Source organism: Lepidochelys olivacea (genome assembly GCF_965140295.1).
Source record: "Lepidochelys olivacea isolate rLepOli2 genome assembly, chromosome: 2".
NCBI classification, from domain to species: Eukaryota; Metazoa; Chordata; order Testudines; family Cheloniidae; genus Lepidochelys; species Lepidochelys olivacea.
The window spans coordinates 154,841,325-154,861,361 of NC_140412.1; the positions used below are offsets into that span (position 1 = coordinate 154,841,325).

General features: G+C 37.5%; 1 protein-coding gene across 1 annotated transcript in view; it reads right to left on the minus strand.

The window, feature by feature from the left end:
- LOC311517041 (dynein axonemal heavy chain 5-like) overlaps nt 1-20,037 on the minus strand; it is a 266,786-nt gene that overhangs the window by 111,698 nt on the left and 135,051 nt on the right. The window contains exons 46-56 of the mRNA XM_084621560.1: nt 19,385-19,574; nt 16,622-16,839; nt 15,056-15,367; nt 10,856-10,945; nt 10,522-10,758; nt 9,828-9,995; nt 6,211-6,417; nt 4,062-4,391; nt 1,559-1,765; nt 1,232-1,474; nt 15-169 (exon numbers count right to left, since the gene is read on the minus strand). Coding sequence (XP_084477686.1) covers nt 15-169; nt 1,232-1,474; nt 1,559-1,765; nt 4,062-4,391; nt 6,211-6,417; nt 9,828-9,995; nt 10,522-10,758; nt 10,856-10,945; nt 15,056-15,367; nt 16,622-16,839; nt 19,385-19,574 — 2,357 coding nt within the window. The remainder of the gene's footprint in view (nt 1-14; nt 170-1,231; nt 1,475-1,558; nt 1,766-4,061; nt 4,392-6,210; nt 6,418-9,827; nt 9,996-10,521; nt 10,759-10,855; nt 10,946-15,055; nt 15,368-16,621; nt 16,840-19,384; nt 19,575-20,037) is intronic.

Here is a 20,037-nt window from a genome sequence, read left to right on the forward strand (position 1 = left end):
TTGCATTGTGTTACCTTGTTAGAGTAATCTGAAAGCTCTGATATCCAGCAATATATGATGCTAATCTGGTCAGGCTCTGTTTTCCAGATCCACCCACACCAACCAACAAGGCATTTCCCTGCGGAGTACGGATAATTCGGGATATTTTAACCAAATGGATCATTGCATCCTGCATAAAGAAAACATTGTTAAAATGATGTAAAGACAAAAAAAATTATTGTCTATCATCTTCATGTAGAAACTCATCAGTTAGTGACTGCCTTCATTTGGAGCCAGATCCTCACCTGATGTCCACTCAGGGACCAATCTAATGCCCTATGAAATCAATGGAAAGGCTCCCATTTACTTCAATGGGCAGTAGATCTGGCCCTGAAAGAGCATCCCTATTTCATGCTCACCCAAGAGCATGTGATATGCAGTGCCTGCTCTCAGGGGACCTAAGGGGACCTGTGACTCTGAGGGTAGAGGAGGGCAGGGAGGAAGCCTACTGAGGCTCCTAAAAACTGGTCTCTGAGGAGAAATATTTACAACCTCTCTAAACAGCAGTTTGTCTTATTAGGAAAAGTAGAAGAGCAGTAGTATTTGTATTCTATTAACCATATTATTTATGCCCTAAACGGTGACAGCAATACATAAAACAAGCCTTTCTGTTAATCCGATCACACTTGAATTCAGTTCAAAACCATGCACTCAGCCCCAGGGAACAGGCCCATCCCTTGCAGTGGACATAACAAAGAACAGGATGGTGTCAGTATGGTGAGCTGATACAATCAAAAACTGGTCTGTAAGTCCACCACACCCAGACAGTAAGAAGTGTCTGTGAAGAAAAAGGGGTCAAGGGATCTTTTAGGAGGGGGTAGCCTCGATGGGTAGGAGGGTGGGGAAAATTAGTGAGGAGACGCTCTCAGTGCATGCAACAAGCTTTTGCTTTGGAGTTTCAAGGCAAGAAGAAGGAAAAGACTGGGAGCTGGAAAGTGACTGAATAACTGGTGTGAACAGAGGCAGCAGCCTGGTGGCATAAAGAGCATCCTCTATGGCTCATTTGTAAGAGATACAGGAGTTCCTCACAGAACATAGAATTGGCAGGTTTGGTCAAACTTCAATGACAATCTTGGCAGGACCATATAAAATCCATGCATCATTAAGTAAAGAGAAATCTACACAGGAAGGGCTGTATATTGGGGCACTTTCAATAATAACTATTTTTACTGTCAATCAGAGAAATAAATACCTTGAATAATACTAAGTCCATATGTGTTCCTCTGATGGTTTCATTGTACTGCTGCATGAACATCTGTAATCTTTCAGCCAAGTTATCAAAGGAAGGAATAGACTCATACATTTTAGGAGCTTCTAGCTCTACCTCATCAGGTTCATCCCCAGTGGCCTCTGGGGCATCACGCAAAAAATCCACAAAGTATAATTCTTTGTGGTCATTTCCTAGTAAGTCTTGACCATGATCCTCAGAAGCAATCTACAAGAAAACGTATATTACCATCATCAATTATGTTTTTGGTAAGCCTCCTTCAAAATGAATACTGAACATTATTCATCTTACCTTTCTTATCATATCTTCAAACCAGCCTTTGTCATTTTGGCTGATGAACCTATCTGCAATAACACGACTGCATTCATGCTGGAAGAGAGCAGCCAAAACACTGGTGTTCTGGCAGACTTCAGCGGAAACTGTAAGAATTCCTTGCCAAATACGACTGAGATCTCGTAAATTAAAGATGTAATGAAATTTAGCTGGAGTTGGTAACATCTATAAAAGAATGTTAGATCCATTTTCAAGTAACTACTTAAGAAGCACTGAAATAGTTCTTTCATAATTATCCACGTGGTATTAAATGAACATTGCATTTTTTAAATCAACTTCAAAATTAATTTTGCACTAAAGACAGAAATTAATTCATGATATTTAGAACACAGTTAACATATGAAAGTAAAACAAGATTAGGATGATGATCAGCTCATAAATTACTTGTATGTGGGATATCAGCTTCTCCAGAAATCTTCAAAGCCACAGTAACAAGGAATGAAGGGCAGTAAGGACAGTTCAGCCAACCATGGAATGAAAGGCCTCACTAAAAACAGCTGCAATTCTTGGCCCCTCGATCCTCTCCTCCCTCTTCCCCCGATTTTGTCTCCCTCTTTTTGTTCTTTTTGAGAACATTTGTCTTGTTCACAAGCATGAGTACAAGGAGATGAAGGGAAATGCGGGGGGGGGGGGGGGGAAGAAGAGGAAGGAAATGAGGAAGGATAGGGAGGAGGAAAAAGAGCATGGAGGAAGATGAAGAGTGAGAGGAGTTCTTTAAACAAAAAACTTTAAAAGCAAAGTAGCCCCTTTTCCTCTTCTTCCAAAGACAGCTGAGTAATGGATATCTTTAGCCTTTTTGTTTTATATTTAGCAAATTTGGAGTTCTAATAGTTCACAAACACACTTTTTTTTCTCCTGGGGCACAGTTCCCTTTGTGGAGAGTGGGGTAAATAGTGGGGGAACGTATTTACAAATGTTTTATCCCAATTCAGAGACATGCCCCCCTTATTTTGCTTGCGTCTCACGAGCATTCATATGAGTGAAATTTTATTCAAATGAATGTTCACAAGAAGCAAATTTCAAGCTATTAACCAATATTATTTGAATTAGAAAATGAAATTAGTTTTGTGATTCATTAAATTAATTCAGGTGGAAATGGAGTAGTTCATGACAATTTGGTCAGCCAATCAACGAGCAAAACAAATGTCATAGGACTTTGGTGATCAGTCACAGATCTCAAATATCCTGATCATCAAATAACTGACTGACTACTCAATGCAAACAGATCATCAGTGATCTGTAATTCAAGATGTTTGTAGAATCTATGTGTTAAGCAATTTTGAACAATGAATAAATGTGTAAAAAATACAATTTCTTCTTAGACAATTCACTGACAGAAAAAAGGCCTATATTTGTTGAATAAATTGTTCACTATAAAAAGTTTGACTAGCTGTTCCTCTGTGTCTCTGCTGAGGCCCATATAATATGCACAGTTCCTTATCCCCTTTCCATACCCCTATTCTCCAGGCCTCAAGTCATGGTCACAATCCTACTGACCAAGGAAGTTTATAACAGCTAGAGTTGGCTGTGAATACCTGTTCAAATTCAAAAACAATCTGTGATTCAACTGGGTTTGCGGCCTTTTCATATTTAATATCTATGAATATTTGAGCACTCAAGCTTTATTAGCATAAAAACTTGAGAAAAATATTTTAAATTTTAGCATTTGCCAGAAATGAATTTTAAATTGCATTCTATATTGTAAATCTGCCATTCCCACTGTGTGTGTTAGTTAAGCTCATCATCCAGGCAAGGGACAGAAATGCCATCATGTGATGTAAGCAGCTAGCCAGCACAGCATGGATATTGCATATTCACCATGAATCATTTGCAAACAATCTGCAAACCAAAAATTATTTGCTGAAGAAATTCAAATAAATTCAAAAATTTCATAATTCATGTACAGAAAAGAGGCAAAATTTGTATGATAAGTTATTCATTGTTGATTACTTGCTCAGGTCTCCTATCATTATCTCAGAAATGCATATAAAAATACAATTTGATTACAGCAAGACTGATGGCAAGTTATGACTATTGCTTGTGATCAGCTAAGAATTACGGAGACTATTATTTTTTGTTACTCTGTTCCCACATCCCAATATTTGTCCCGCTTCTTTATTTCTTCCACCTGCAATTTTTTGTTATTTAGAGTGTAAACTCCCTGGAGCAGGGACTTGTATTTAATAGATGTTTGTGCACTGCCTGGTACAATGGGGGCCCACCTGCATGGCTTCCAGGAGCTACCATTAATAGTATAAAATAACAAAATAATAATATCATCCCATCAGAATCATTGTCACCATCACATTTTCCGACAGACAATAGATTCTGTGGATACTGATTATCATTACAGCAGAAATTCCACAGGTACTGTGCTATAGTAAAAAGAGACACAATTCTCCCACCTTTTCATTTTATGGTGCAAATATAGGCTTGTTAACAAAAGTCACATTCGTTTTACCTTTACTTTAGTTGCTTGCCAGACTTTTCGAGTTGTAGGTACTAATGCTGATGCCAGTTTACATATTTTGTCTGGGAAGCCTCTCTGTACACAGAAATAGCCTTCAGCTACTGTTCTAAATATTTTGTCAATAGACGAATTGGAAGGTAGGGTGCAGTTATAAACACTAAATTGACGCTTGAGGCGCTGAGGAATGTCATTCCGACCTCCTCCAGGGTGAATCATGGCAGCTACAAACTGGATGTCAACCACATTAGTGAATTCTCCTGGCTTTTCCAAATTGTAGAAACCTTTCTGCTCCATCAGCTGCCTTACAATCTCATTGGTGATCTTACAGAAACATAAAGAGAATAATCAGGAATTATTTCTTGACAGTTCATCTGAATCCAAACCTCCTGCACAATAAATGAGCAAGCAAAAGAAAAAGGCACAGTACTTTGCAGTGAATCATGTTGTTTACCGAATACCATTCAGGAAAGCAACAAAAGAAAACAAATAAGTTATTCCAAATATTCTGGTCCGTTTGGCAGATGTAACTGATTACTTGTCCAGGAATTTTCAAAGCTATCTAGTAACCTCCCTTATCTTTTAGAACATTAACTAGCACCTACTGTTCTTCCAAGCACCTCAGAAATGTTTATACAGGATGGTAAGTGGGACCAGCAGCTGCAGGTGCACAGGGTTGGCTGCATAGAATGGTATGTATTGTAGTCATAGTCAGGTGACCAATTGGGTTTGTCACAATGCAAGAGGGTACTGGGGACCAGGGAGAAGGAAGGTGCCTAGGAAAACTTACGCACCTCAATGTTAGGCATGGTGAGGTGCCACCCAACTCATGAGGTGCAGGTGGGTAGAGAATCAGCCTGCAGCCATATACTAGAGACATCAGGGTGGCCAGGAAGCCCAAGAAGGGACAGAGAGAGACACACACACATTCATACAGTAACTGTAACAGACATTTGATGAGTGAGTGGAAGTGGTTACTTCAGCAGCGGGGATGGTTATATAGGGGCTTTGGAGAGTGAGAGAGACAGGTTTCGGGGGCTGGATGGAAGGAGAGGGGGAGACATGATAGAACATGGGCTTTGGATGGGAAGGGGAAGGCTAAGGAGTAGTCCATGATGAATAACCTCTACTTCCAGAGGGAAAGAAAGCAGGAAACTGAGAAGAACCTTACTTTCCAAACCAGGTCTACAAGGCTTGCAGGACCAGGCTGGGGTTCACAGTGCTACAGATTCGGAGGTACAGGCTCAGCAAGGATGCCTGCTGGCCCAATGTATGAGTGATTAAATTGAAGACAGACTTTCAGAAAGGGCAGGTATATAAAATATTCATTTATTAATTTTTGAAAACTCATGTGAATACCTAGGCACGTAAATACCTGTCTAAGCTATTGTGTTGGAATCCAGCTAGTGGTAACTGTGCTTTAAAGTCTGGATTGATCAAGAAGGAAAGATGCTTTGACTGCTTCCTGGATTCTCATGCTTCCTTTTCCTATCTAGATAAGCACAGTTGTTTCAGTAGAAAATAGAAACTACTGCTTTACTTCCCATTGCTCTCAGTACAGCCAGTTCATAAACACCACAAGTACTACAAGTAACTGGGATGAAAGGCCTAAAAGCTACAATGGTTATCAAATAGCTTAATGCTAATTCTGACCACTTTATTCTGACAATTTCTCATCAATTATGAGGAAAAATAGCAGAGAGGTATTTATAATCCAATAGATCACAGGGATATGTCATCCTATGCTATTTGCCCATCTAGTATTCATCACTTTTGCTATGCCTGGTTCTCCACAACCATCAGTAGTAATGGTAGGAACGCTGGAATTGACAGTGCTCTGGTTGCCCATTTAAACTCTGTGTTGTCTAAATGCTGTTCAGAACAAGTCTACAGATACAGCCTATAAAACACTGTTGGCCCCTGGTACCATTGCTACAAATGGTGGGGAATTTTAGGCAAAATGCCCCATTGCTGACATGGCCTAGTATTCATTGCAAACACACCCAGCAAAAAATATGGATTTTCAGTTCTCCTTAAAATATTTACAAAGTCTTAAAAACACCACTGTATCAAGTTGGCTTCTCCTTTATGTACACATGAAGCATCTGCATTCACTCATTACTTAATGCTAACGTTTTTTCACCTGATCACCCCATTCATTAATCACAGGCATGTTGATGTCATCAATAAATATGGTCATTTTCTTTCCAGCTGGAGGACCGTAGGTAGTGCCCATTCTTTTATCTATGTAGCTTTCCATACTCCTTTGGAACATATTTGGCAGAGTGGCAGAAGAGAAGTTTAAGCGCTTTGTCAGGTGAAGTTCAGGATCATATTTGCTGGTATAACCCTATAAAATAAACATATATTTTATGTAATTCAGAACTGCAGAGCACCCACAATTCTAGGTGAAGTCAATGAGAGACACTAAGCTCAGCCCATCTGAAAAATCAGACATAAGGTATCTCAAGTTGGGCACCCATGGACAGAAGCAACCAAAATTACTGTCAACTTTTAAGAATCCTGGACTTACTATTTAGTTTAAAATATTAACAGAAGTTTATTTAAAACAAACATTATGAGCCTATAACCTGAAATTCAAAAAAACTCTTAATCAATGTATAGTATTAAAGTTTACAGGGTTTAACAGATGTCTTCAATTGTTGCCACTGTTGACATAATGCAAATAAATCTTAAACTTGTTTTTTTCTGAAGGTAAAGGGGCACTTTTGTGAATGAGAAACAGGCACATCAAAGGGACTGATATTTCTCTTTCCCTGATAATACAGAGAATCTTTGTGATTGTCTGAAAGCTTTTTACCTACAAAGACCTGGGTTCACACTCGTATTATTCCTGCTACTGTTGATGATAACCTTAAGCAGTCAAGGGGGTTCAACTCTCTGCACTGCTTTACATATTTGTAACATCACCAACTGTACCAAAGGCGAAATCCACAAACCCTGAATTTAAGTGAAGTCAAGGCAGGTACATTAAGGAGGAAACTGTTTTCTGATATTTTGTTTAACAGGATAAGTCACTACATGTGCTGCATTAAAAACCTGGGATTTTCAATTGTGTTTTTAACTGAACAGTTTTAAAAGATTCACTTTGCCTATAAGGATGAAAATACCAAACATAATTTAAATTCTTAAATTTATAACAGAGTTGAATGGAAATTCTCCAATTTCAGAACATCAGAACAAAGAATATTTAGAGCTCTGCATTACTCTTAGTCAGATTTTATAACTATCTGATCAACAGCAGATCTAGTGGGGTACTTCAGAAAAGAAAATCAGCTACATCAGAAAGGAAAATATTTTCCATCCCCAAAAAGATATTTTGATGAACAACATTAGGATCTTGATTTTGCTGACTGCCCAAAACCAGAATCTCCCTTTCAGAAGTGCTGCCTTTTAGAAGCACTTTTTCTGAAGAAGACACAAAAAGATGATGTTCCTCGAACACCATAGTTGGGTATTTGAAGAACACCACAGGCAGCTGGTTAACTGGAGCGTTTCACTGCCCATCCCTCTCCTTATGGTATTAATAATAGCCTGTGTAACATTACAAATGCAAGAACAATTCAAAAGAAATCCTGTCTCATTTTTTTTAGTACAAACTTTACATGGTGAGAATAATTACAGCTCAAATAATTAATGCTCATATATATATGGAATAAATAGTTTTGACTTAAATGGGTCTTCTGAGATCTCCTGTTGCAGAAGTCATGTTGCTGAAAATCATTTCTGACATCTGTAGGACAGGAACTCTCAATGTCAAGATTATTAACCGGATTCTGGGCCTGGTTCTCCACTCTACTACACCAGTGTAAATAAGGCTTTCTACTCTTAGAAGAGTAGAACTCCCAACAACTACTACTATAATAAAGGTTTCAGAGTAGCAGCCGTGTTAGTCTGTATTCGCAAAAAGAAAAGGAGTACTTGTGGCACCTTAGAGACTAACCAATTTATTTGAGCATGAGCTTTCGTGAGCTACAGCTCACTTCATCGGATGCATTCAGTGGATGCATCCGATAAAGTGAGCTGTAGCTCACGAAAGCTTATGCTCAAATAAATTGGTTAGTCTCTAAGGTGCCACAAGTACTCCTTTCCTTTTTACTATAATAAAGGTTGTAAACCAGCCTCCATTATAACCATCACCATGTATTCACACAAAGCTTTTCCAAATTTTCAGTTAAACTCCTGAAATTTTCCATTTCAAAAAGGTGCTTGGCGATTTTTGTTTTGTTTTTTTATGAAAGCAGTTGCACATATCTGGCAATTCCTGAACACAAGGAATTCCTTTCTATAAAGTGCAGGTAATGAGCAGGGCCAGCTCTACAGTTTTTGCCGCCCCACACAGTGAAAAAACTGCCACTGCAGACGGCAAAAGGAAGAAGCTGCCCCCGACTTGCCGCCGTGGTGGGCGGGACAGAGGAGCTGCTGCCAAATTGCCGCCGTGGCCGGAGGAACTGCCGCCGCTTTCCAACTGCCGCCCCAAGCACCTGCTTGGAATGCTGGTGCCTGGAGCCGGCCCTGGTAATGAGTAAAGTAAAGGAGGAGGAGGAGGATCACTTGGAGAGGCAGTTTGCTATAATCCTTAATATGAAATGAGACTGAATGGATCTTGATGCTTTTTAAAATTATGCCTCCCTCTGTGAAGGGATATTCTTTTTCTGTTTAGAATAGATAAGAGGTAAGTCACTCCTTGGAATAAGTTCTAAGTATTTTTAGGGAGGGGAGAGGCAGCTGAAGGCTGGAGATTGTTAGCATCTGGCTGAATTCCAGTATGTAGGCTATCAGGACCAACATCCATACCACTCCCCTTCATGCAGCTAAAAGAGTTTTCCCAGCTGGTGCCAGGAACAGAAGTTGACATTATATTGGCACGCATGGAGGCACCAACAGCTGAACTGAAAAAGTAGTATTAATTGCTACTGGTGTCAGTACAAACCACTTGAAGATGGGTCTTAAAATTCACATTCCAGGGGAAGCAGATTATCTAGAGGGTGCGCTGGTGTTTAATCTATAATTTGGGAGTAGATCTTTTCTTCTAGTCTTTGGGTTCTTATATAGTAAGCTATTAAATTTTGTACCTGGACCATGAGACTAACTAGGGGCATTTTATAAATGAAAAAAAAAACCACGCATTGAGTACTTTAAGAGTAATTCTTGTAGCATTCCCCCTGTGGAGAAAAGTACAATAAGTAGTTTTCTATTAGCCAATGAAGAGGGCAGATAAGAACTATTAGACTTGGCCTCTGAAAAATCTCCAAGTGAAGAAAGAAGTTTTTATTTCTGTCCTTCTTAGCTTCTGAAAAAGTCTTTGCAATATGGACAAATAGTGTTGGGGTAAAGGATCAAAAGGATAGTTCATGCATATGTCACAGAAAGAGCATGGAGAGAAACATAAGAAATGCTCCAGCCAGAGGCAGTGTGTTAGCAAACTCTCTAATCTAGCTTCTCATGAAAAATCCGGAGACAGCACCTGAAAAAAGGTGACTTGCCTAACAATTATGTCATGGTCCTATGATCATCACTAGCAAAATGATAAATAGCTATTATGTATCCTTTTCTGAACTACAATTTGTGTGTATTGGGCAAAATGTCTCAATGGGAATTGCTGTAATTTAATGTGGTGGGCATTTAATCATATTTTCTAACCTGCCCATTTCAGTGTAACACATGCGCTAAGGTCAATTATTTTTGTATCAGTGCTGTACTCTGAAGATGGGAAGATTTTTTTTCTGTTCTATGTACCTTAACCATAACTGTTTTTGCTGTTCCCTGCTCTCCAATAAGTAGAACTGCTTTCCCCTGCTTCATGATAGTGTCCATTAGAAAATCTGTTCGGACATTGTCTACATTTGGAACTAGGATGGAAGTATATTCTGGCACTGACTCTTTAGGATAAACATATTCAGGTACCTGAAATAGAAATAATATAAACAATAGGTTAGACATTTTCTTCAGAACCATAAGGGCACTGCATGTGAACACAAAACCAATACACTATTTCAAAAGTATTTTTTCTTGAAAGCAGAGTGTTCGCTAGCAGTTAGTCAGTAGGCTGCCCTGCTTTCCTGAATGGGGTGTAAGACTAATGGAGTATTTTCACTGCCCCCAGCCCGATTATCCATTTTATAGACTACTTTGGTCTTTGCTGGGGGAACTTAATTATATTATGGTGACAGGCACTGGAGAAAGCTAAGACAGGATTTTTTTTTCCTGTTTCATTCCCAAACTATTTCCATTGTCTGTTCTCAATCTCTGACCCAAAATACTTGTGGTGAGAGAAAAATTCCTTCAAAAAAAGAATCTTATGGTCATTTATTAGGCATAATTTTCCAAACTAAATTACAAGTTTTAGTGAGTAAAAAACAATGTTTTTCTTGTCAAATATATTTATCAGGCTTACTCAAAAGAAAGAACTAGTATATTACTGCATACCAACCCTCTTTGACCAGTGCTCCCACTGACCACAATCACTAATACCAAACTCAAACATGGTTTCCTCTCCATTCACGGCTGGGAGTTCCAGCGTTGTAGAATGATTCTGTAAGAACAGTTCCATTTTCACTCTGTCATCCAATTCCAGAAGAGCTCCTACTGACCACATTATAGCAAAAACAAACAAGCGAGCTAGATGCTCTTGGCTGGGCTGCTTCTCATTTCTGTCTGCCAATAAACCCTGTAAAAAAGACACAACGTGTAACCATTGCCTGCTCTGAACTATATCCAGGCACAAATAACAGAATAAGATACAGATAACCTGATGTCATAGCTACCTGTAGGAGGTCAATAGCTTGTTTGATGTACATGCATTCTAAAACTGGCATTTTTGGTGTCACAGCAGTGAAAACAAAATCAATCAAATCCTGCAAAGGAAAACATTATGTTCATCTGAGTATAAAGAAACCCATTTTAAAAACTCATAAATCAGTGCCATGATTTATTTTTAATATAAGTGTTCAATTGCTTTATTCTGTGACTTAAATACATTTCACTTCAATTTCTGAGAGTACGAATATTCAGATTTAAAACATGAAAAGTCACTATTAGCAAACATCCTAAATAGGTAACTTTGATGTATCATAGTGAGTGAAATTATTCATAATGGCTACATAAAGCAATATTCAAAAGGAGTGATTCAAAAAGTGTTCTTGAGTTACATTGCAGATCTGCCATATATGTTGTGCACATTTACTGTTGCCTTTTTTTTGGTTGAAAGACAGCAACACAAAGCTTGCCATAACGATACATACATTAGACCATCTCCCTCTTTCTTGAGTATGATTCTCCTCTCACACATGCTGGTTTTTCACTAATATAACTGCAATGAGGTCCTTCAAACTGATGTGAGAGGATAATCAGGGCTATAGTTTCTAATGCACTTCAAATAAATTTCTATTACTATATTTTAAATGCTTTCAATACATTGGAAGAAAGTAGGTTGCAAGCTCCAGGAAGATAGTTTAAATGAGTTTATCATTTATTTGGATATTTTCTTTAGACATGGAGGAACTGGAGAAATAATAAGAGGAAATGACAAAAAGTATATAAAAATATTAATGGTATTGAGAAGTTAGATCAGAAACTTCTGTTTTCCCTGTCTCAGAACACAAGAACAAGGGGACATTCAATTAAATTAAAAGGTGGCAAGTTCAAAACTGATAAAAGGAAAAAAATTTTCTCAAGATGTGTAGACTGTGGAACTCTCTGCCACAAAAATTGAGCAAGATTCAAAAAAGGCTTGGACATTTATATTAATAACAAAAATAGCCAGAGTCATAATAGTTAATGTTAACAAAAATTTTGGATGGGAGATTAAACTTCATGCTCCAAGGCTAATGCTATTCTTCAACTGTTAGAGATCAGGATGAGATCTAATGTGGGGACCAGATTATCTCCCATCTGTCTATTGCAGTACTTTTACAAGTTCCTTTGAAGCACCTGTTTCTGGCCACTGTCAGAGATAGGACACTGGATTAGATGAACCTTAGCTCTGATCCAAGATGACAATTGCTCTGTATCGAATTGTACAAGAAAATGATAAAGCTCAAGTTGCCTACATCAAAGCAACAACAGATTTTACAGCTTTATATTCTCTGACAAAAAGGACCAATGCCACTAACTGAGCATCCTCTTTGTAGGATTCCTCTGATTACTTCAATCTCCAGAAACTTCCCCAGATGCTTACCTCTTGCAAAAAAGCAACTCTATCAGTTATAGGAGGCTGTATAACTCAGGGAGAGGAAATGTGCATGTAGAGCTTAGTGTTAGGATTTTAGATGTGGACAGTAAAGTTTAATATTTTGAAGCCACTTCTGAGGGTCACGGTAATCTGACTGAAAAAGCTCCTATGGAAAAAAGAGACCTCAAAGATAGTCCTGATTCTATTGAAAATAGGTTTTTGTGAGTTTATTCTTCTCTTTTCTTTTGGTCTTTATATCACATTTTATATAGAAAGCTGAACTTCTGAAATTGTGTATATTTTATAAATGAGTAAATAGATACATTTTCCCCAAAGTTTCATACTGATATGTAATCTTCTTCACTTCCTGTCCTAAACTGTTGTCCACCACTGTTGTTTGCTATTAAATAGCTGCTGCAATTCCACACCACATGTGTTCAGTAGTGGGTGAAGTGGTTCTTGCACAGCGAAGTGTTTTGGGATCCTTTGATAATGAAAGTAAATTTAAAATATTGGTATTATTTTTGGTCTCTTAACAGAATGTTATCATGACAAGAATTGTAACAATATTTACCTTGACAGTCCCTTTACATTATGGCTTAGTACAAATTGTCAGGACATCTGTGCCAGACAAAATAATATGGCAACTCTGATTCACAGTTCTTGTTTCTGATTAGGAACTGGCCCTGAGATTTCATTCATGGATCATGTTTACCTTATATACTGATTTTTAATGCTGTATAATCAAAGAACTGATTGTTCCTTGTAAACGAACTGTAAATACTGCATTTGATCTCTCACCTAATTCAGAGCCAAATTTAGTTCAATTCGCATCGATTTAAGTGGTTTTGCACAAGTGGTAATTGAAGACAGATTCTGGCCCTTCTGTAGCATTATCAACACTGTTCTACTACATGTTACTTAGTTATAAGTTATCATCTCTGTATTTTTATCGATACTGGGTCTAATGTGAGTAATCCTGTATTTGAAGTTTGAATACTGCTGTTAGTACACTTTATTTTATGAAGTTCTCTTGTATAGTTTACTTATCCAATTTTTTATATACTGAAAAAAGTAAGAAGAGAAAAAGAAGCCATCTGTATATGGAATCAGTATTATCTCCATCTGTAAAATCAGCGTTATCGCTCACATTATTTGAGAAGCAAAGCTAGCTCATTAAAAATGAAAGGAGAACTGACAGTCTGACAACTTTGGTTTACATTTGGATAGTTCCAAATACAGCCTTCAGCATGGAAAAAACTTTATATTTCACTGCTTTTCCATCTCTCAGGCTAATAAAATACACTTTTTTTCTGAAAAACATCACTCTTATGCGTTCAGAACAAGATACAGCATAAAATATAAAAGAAGATCATGGGACGGAAACAGTAAATTGACCCAAATATACATTATTTTGGAAGCATATTTTAAAAATTCATTATAAAAATTACCTTTCTTACCGCTGCAGGAAATATTAAGTCTGAGCATTACTTTTTGGAGGTTACAGCAAAATGAATGTAATGCCAGAAGTGGGTTTCAATGTAAATGGGAAGGAACTAAGATGAAATGTTTCTATGAGAAGTCATTTGTTAACATTCTAGCTATTGTAATAGTATATTAGTCATTGCTTTTGTCGTATTTATAAATAAATTTTTTAAAATGACAGGTCAAAAGGCCAGCACAAAAAAAACCTCACTTGTAGACTCCAACAAAAATGAAAAAGGTGGGGAAAAAACAACTATGGAATCTGAGGTAAATGAACAGGGAGAATTGGCAAAAGAGACAGTTAATGGGAAAGGAAAGGAAAGGAAAGGAAAGATAAGATAGGTTTCAGTTGTGCTACTACAGGTGGCAACTAAAGAAATGAGAAGAAAATTACAAAGGCAAAAAGAATACACAGCATTAACTTTCAGTAGTAATGTTTTATGAAGAAAAATTAAGTTTCAGTTGCATCAGAGATTGTCTATTACATGTAAGACTAATATACATCCACCACTGTGTAGGACTGTCCCTGGTGATTAATGAAAACTCTGTCAATTCTCAGCCTTTGCCTCATTCATGAATATCTTGCAGAGGGTTACATAGCATTTTGTACTTGTAGTATGGAAGGATAAGACATTCTGGATTTTCCTTCTGGTCTTTTTGGATTCAGCATGATTTAGCCTAATAATTTATTAAAGAGATGCTATGTCAAAAGTATCATGCACACAAGTCTTAACTTAAAAGTGCATGGTGCTACAGAATATACACTTCACGGATCAAATGCACCCCTGCTGTAACTGAAGTTAACAGAGCTTCAATAAGGATGAATTTAGCCTGATTTTTTTCTTATTTATTTAAATATAACACAAACAAAAAAGCCCATTTAGACCCTCCTGAGCACTCTAGTGATAATTAAAATACCTAAAACAATGTTAGTCACCAAGCAGCATAAATTAATTCTGCCAGCCAGCAGCATAAAATAATCAAATGGAGATAACAATTTATCTCCAACCAGCCAACAGATTAAAAAAATAAAAACAAAGGGAAAAGCTCTCCCACCACTCAAATTAGTGGCCATATTATCCACCTAATATCGTTTCATTTAGATTACGTTAGCTATTGTCATAGGCCCTTTCTTTGTCCGCATTATGTCTTGTGGTTATCCTTCATGTCAGTTCTTTATTTTATTAAATAAATAAATGGGATAAACAACTGAAGTAGAATTTAGGAAAAATAATGCTAATTTATCCAGATGTGTTAAATAAGCAGATTGCAATTCATTTTAATTTGTAGCAAGTATTGGCCTTAATACCTGAAATACACTGTTAAAGCTGTTCCATAGGACATCAGAGTGTGTAGCAGGCAAAGTTTGCAGCCAAGCCTTTAAAATAGGCCTCCAATCTAACACTGAGGAACTCATGAAGACCATCCCATTACGAGATACTGTTGCTGGGGAAGCATTGTCAATGTTATGGGGCTCAAAAACAATCTTGCAGTTTGGGGACATTGGAATACGATCTCCATTAGCCAAAGTAAGGGTCTTGTTATCATCTAGAACGGAGTTCAGATTTTCAATCCATATTGCATCCACAGGACCATCCAAAACTATCCATATGTGTTCTCCCTAAAACATACATGTGCAAGTGTAAATACTATGATCAAAAATATAGTTTTTTTAACACAGGAGAATACATTACTTTATATAATATTGACTTATAAATTATCTGATCTGGTGCTGAATGCTTTATTATTAATCATAATATTTCCTTTTTTTCCTTATTTACCCAGTGATTTGAAATCTCACTTCATTACTGTGTGTCATACCAAAGATTTTTTGATCAAAGTGACAAAAAGTTAACTTCAGTTGTTATATACAGAGAGATGTTGCTTTCCCCTGTGACAGCCATATGGCCTGATCCTGTTCCCACAGAAGCGGGTGAAAACAATTTCCATTAACTTCAGTGAGAACAGGAGCAGGCCTACAATCCCTTAAGAGATGATACCTAATTCTTTCATATCAACCTTTCACATTTTCCAAGGCCTAAATAAAACACAATGCAACCTTCATAACATATATGGCTCTGTGGCAGCACTGTTGGCAGGTCTGAGGAGAGAGAAGAGAAATCAGTATGCAACATTTTTCAACTGAGGCTATAACTACATTGCTCCAATATAATTACTGATCTGGAGTGGCATGGATGTAAAACATGGGTGGGAGAGATTCCCCCACTTTGTCTCTATATTAAACCACTGAAAATCTTTGTATGGGAGTTGAAAAGAATGGAAGGACTAAAGGTTTACAGAAGATGAAAGAGGAAATAAAACCCTACAGAGCTCACTGATCCAGCCCCAGAACCTCAAGTCTGTGCTTAAGGAGGTGAGTGTTCTCTGGCATGTACTTCAGAGTAACCCTGTATACATTCCTAAATGCTCAGGGCTTGTCTTCACTTCCAGGGATATTGCAGTGGATGTCAATTTAGCGGGTCTAGTGAAGACCCACTAAATCAATGGCAGAACACTCTCCGGTCAACTCTAGTACTCCAGCTCCATGAGAAGATTAAGGTGAGTCGACCAGAGAGCATCTCCCATAGACGCAGCGCAGTGAAGACACCGAGGCAAGCTGACCTAAGCTACATCGACTCCATCTACGTTATTCATGTAGCTGGAGTAGCGTAACTTAGGTTGACTTACCGCAGTAGTGAAGACAAGACCTCAGACACAAACAACAACTAAAATATTATATTTTCAAATTTGATTTGATCAAAACAGACCCTTCATGTAAATGAAGCACTGAAAGGGATGTGTTGCTTTGTAATAATATCTTACAGAAACAGTATTACATGCTATTATTGGCTGTCAGAACACAATATCCAGTTACCTTCTTTGCTTTTAAAGTTTTTCTCCATAAAGTAGAGAAAATGCCATCTGTCCAATCATTTGTAGCAACATCCAGAGTACCAAACATCTGGGAAGCTGTAATTGCCTTTGGGTTCATCCTCATCTCTTTATGAGGAGTGCCACAGTCTGTCATGGCTTTCATCAAGATATTAATGCATTTTGTCTTTCCTGAACCAGTCGGACCCAGAGTCATCATACCTTAAAATAACATAAACTTGTTTTAAATAAAATGCCAAAATGTCAGACACCAATTTAATGATGCATTACATAAGAAACTTGTTTTTTTTAAAATCAAAACTAAATTTAAAAAAGATGTTTTTCATTCCACTTTCTTGATGTTGACTGAAATTAAATTTTTAAATGTTTTATTAAAGCCTTTCATAAATGCCTGATTTATTCTGCTAGGCAAGCCAATGTGGCTCTCTATCCTCCCGTAGGCAGTTCTGTTCCTTTTTCTAATTGGAAAACACAGCTGTCTTTCGATGTTCATATGACACTCAATTGATTGGTGGTAAACAAAAACAATCATTTTTAAATATCTTTTACAAGAAAGAGTTGTTCCAAGTGATATACAAAACTGAACATTTCTTCCTGGAGACAAGGAACAAAAACATACACTTGCATAAACCAGGAAGACATTTTTGATATATTTTTCTTAGTAACAGACAAACTTGTTACTTCGTCAGTTTATACTCATGTTGCCAACTGAGTTCTTAAACAATAAATTAAAATTAGGCTATAGCTGATCCTATTCAGTTACTTTATATTAATTCAAAAAAGCTGTTTGCCAAGAAACAATGACATAGTTTGAAAGCAGATGGGAGATTCAGACTGAGATTTTCAAAGCCACCTAGAGATTTGGATGCCCGTTTCCCATTAATTGTAATGGAAATTGGACATCGAAATCCCATAGGTGACTTTGAAAATCTTGGATGCAAAGTTATGGAGGGATTTAGTAGCATAGAGCTTCTGACCAACATTATGGACCCAAGCATGCGTAATGCAGAGTAACTGTGACTCCCTCTAAAAGGAATAGGAGTTGTATGTGTTCAATATCTCATAGGAGGTGCTCAGAACTGTGCAGGATCCAGCCCTACATTAGGAACAGAAGATCTGAGCCAAACCCATTCCAGTTAGAGAGAGACTCTCCGCTGAATCCAATGAGCTTTGGATTAGGCCCATAATGCAGAGCATGCCTCTAGGATCTGCGCAAAGAGGGGACTCTAAACATACACAGATCTCCCTCTCTCCCTGTAGAAGAGAACAATTACAGCACTCTGCAGCACTCTTACCATTTCACTCTGGGTCCCCTGGAGAGCTCTCATAGATCTGAAGATCCAGGAGTGGTGAGAGTATTGGGAGGAACTGGAGCTAAGGGAATGTGCACTGTCTCCCCTCCAATTTATAAAGTTAACGGTGGAAAGTTAATACAGGTAAAGGTGATGTTAACTTTTCAGTGGTGCCTCTCTGCCTTGGCAACCACCTAAAAGGAGTATTACTAGGCCAAACATCTGCAAGGGAGTCTCTGACAGCAGATCTCACAGCTTCCTTTGGAGCTGCACTGCCAGGGAGCTGGGCCAGAGTTTCAGGGGCCCAGACCCAATATGGAGGCACTGAACAGCAGACCCTCTGCTCTCAAGGGATCTTGGGGATCTGTGTGGATCTCAGGGGAATTGTGGTGTTTGCGGGTGAATGTTCAGTTTCTTGCAGTTGGACACAAATCCCACACTCCAAGAGTAAAATTCAAAGGAAATTCTACAAGGGGAACCTTGAAGTTTCCCTGGCCCTCACATTGGTATTGCCCCTAGAGGGTATTATATTAGCCTCAGAATTTCATTCTGCATTAGACCAATGAATCAAGAAGAAATATTATTAGCCATAACATTATTCAGCTCTTTAGTTTAACCAGATATAATATGTGAACTGACTTTCTGAGACAGTAAAGACCACAGATTTAAATATGCTTTTGTGAAGAAAGATCTCCTTTTATTTGTTCTAAATGCACCAGGGTATTAGTTTAAGCTAGAGACCCCTGATTTGTGCACTATGGGAAAGCATAAAAAGGATCATCCTTCACAAATCCCTTCATAAATCTTGAGAAATTTAATCAGAGTCCCTTTATCTCTTTTCCTTTCCAGGCTAAGTAATTCTGGTGTTTGCAATCTCCCATCATTTGTAAATCTGGCTGTACCACTGTCTTTGTTACCCTTCTATGGACTGCGTCAATTTCTATTCTATCTTTCTTCAACTGAAGAGATCAGCATTGAACAGAGAAGTTCTAATGGTGTTTGGAAGTACAACAGGCATGTGGTAGTACCCATTACAGTTAAGGATTCAAGACAGTTCATTTGCAACCTCTTCACTTTAACATGGTCGTAACTATAGGAAACATTCACCTTTTGAGCTGAAAAGAGCCATGATTAGTCTCTGCCTGAATTTGACTTTTTTCAGAATATTGAGCAAAATCAGCTGTTTCTGAGTTTGGCGAGAAGATTTCCCATAAAAAGACATACCATAGCACAGCTAAATTGTCAATATTATGAGGACAAGGTGAGCTCTTTGTTTATGATAAAAATTATTCTTAACAATTTTCTCATAAAAATATCCATATGAGGCTTTAAAAACGACATCTGTTTAGTTTCAAAATACATTATTAAAGAAAAAAATCTACAATTTGTAGAAAACAAATATAAAAGCCTTTACTGCTATAATAGAGTATGAAACCCTCATTTGGCATGCTAACCATGTCGGACTCGCTGAGTTTCATACAGCTGAATAAGCTTAAGAATCCAGGGAGGATGATGAATAAGCCCTGCTTTCTCTGTCTCTTTCCGAATGGCCGACTCCAATTCAGGATACCCAACCTTATCAAGAGTAATTCCAGGGAACAGGTCGTTAATCAGACTCATAAATAAAGGTTCATCTTCATCTACCTGTCAATTAAAAAGTAGGAAAAAAAACCAATTATTTATTCTTTGAAAATAATTATTATTGTAATTACAATCTGCAAGAATATGTTATTTAAATGACAGTAGTAAAATAGATCTCTTTTCTAAAACAAACGTGAAAATTATGAGTGGATGTATGCTATTAAAATGACTTTCAAGCAATTTAGCCATAGATAGGAATTTCTAAATTACATATTAACTTAAAATGTATGTGAATGTTTAAATTTTAGTACAATTCTTGTAAATCTCTCCATCCATTAGTCCTTTAGACAAACAGGCTAGATTTCCCCTTACTTCTTCTCTTGAAGTCTAATTTTTTTCCTATGTAAATCATTATAATATAGACTGTGGTTTAAAAATGTGCATGAATTAGCAAGACAGTTAATTGTGAATCTGGTGTTTGTGTACTTTAACAGAGGTTACACGCAGTATATAATCTTCCCACTAC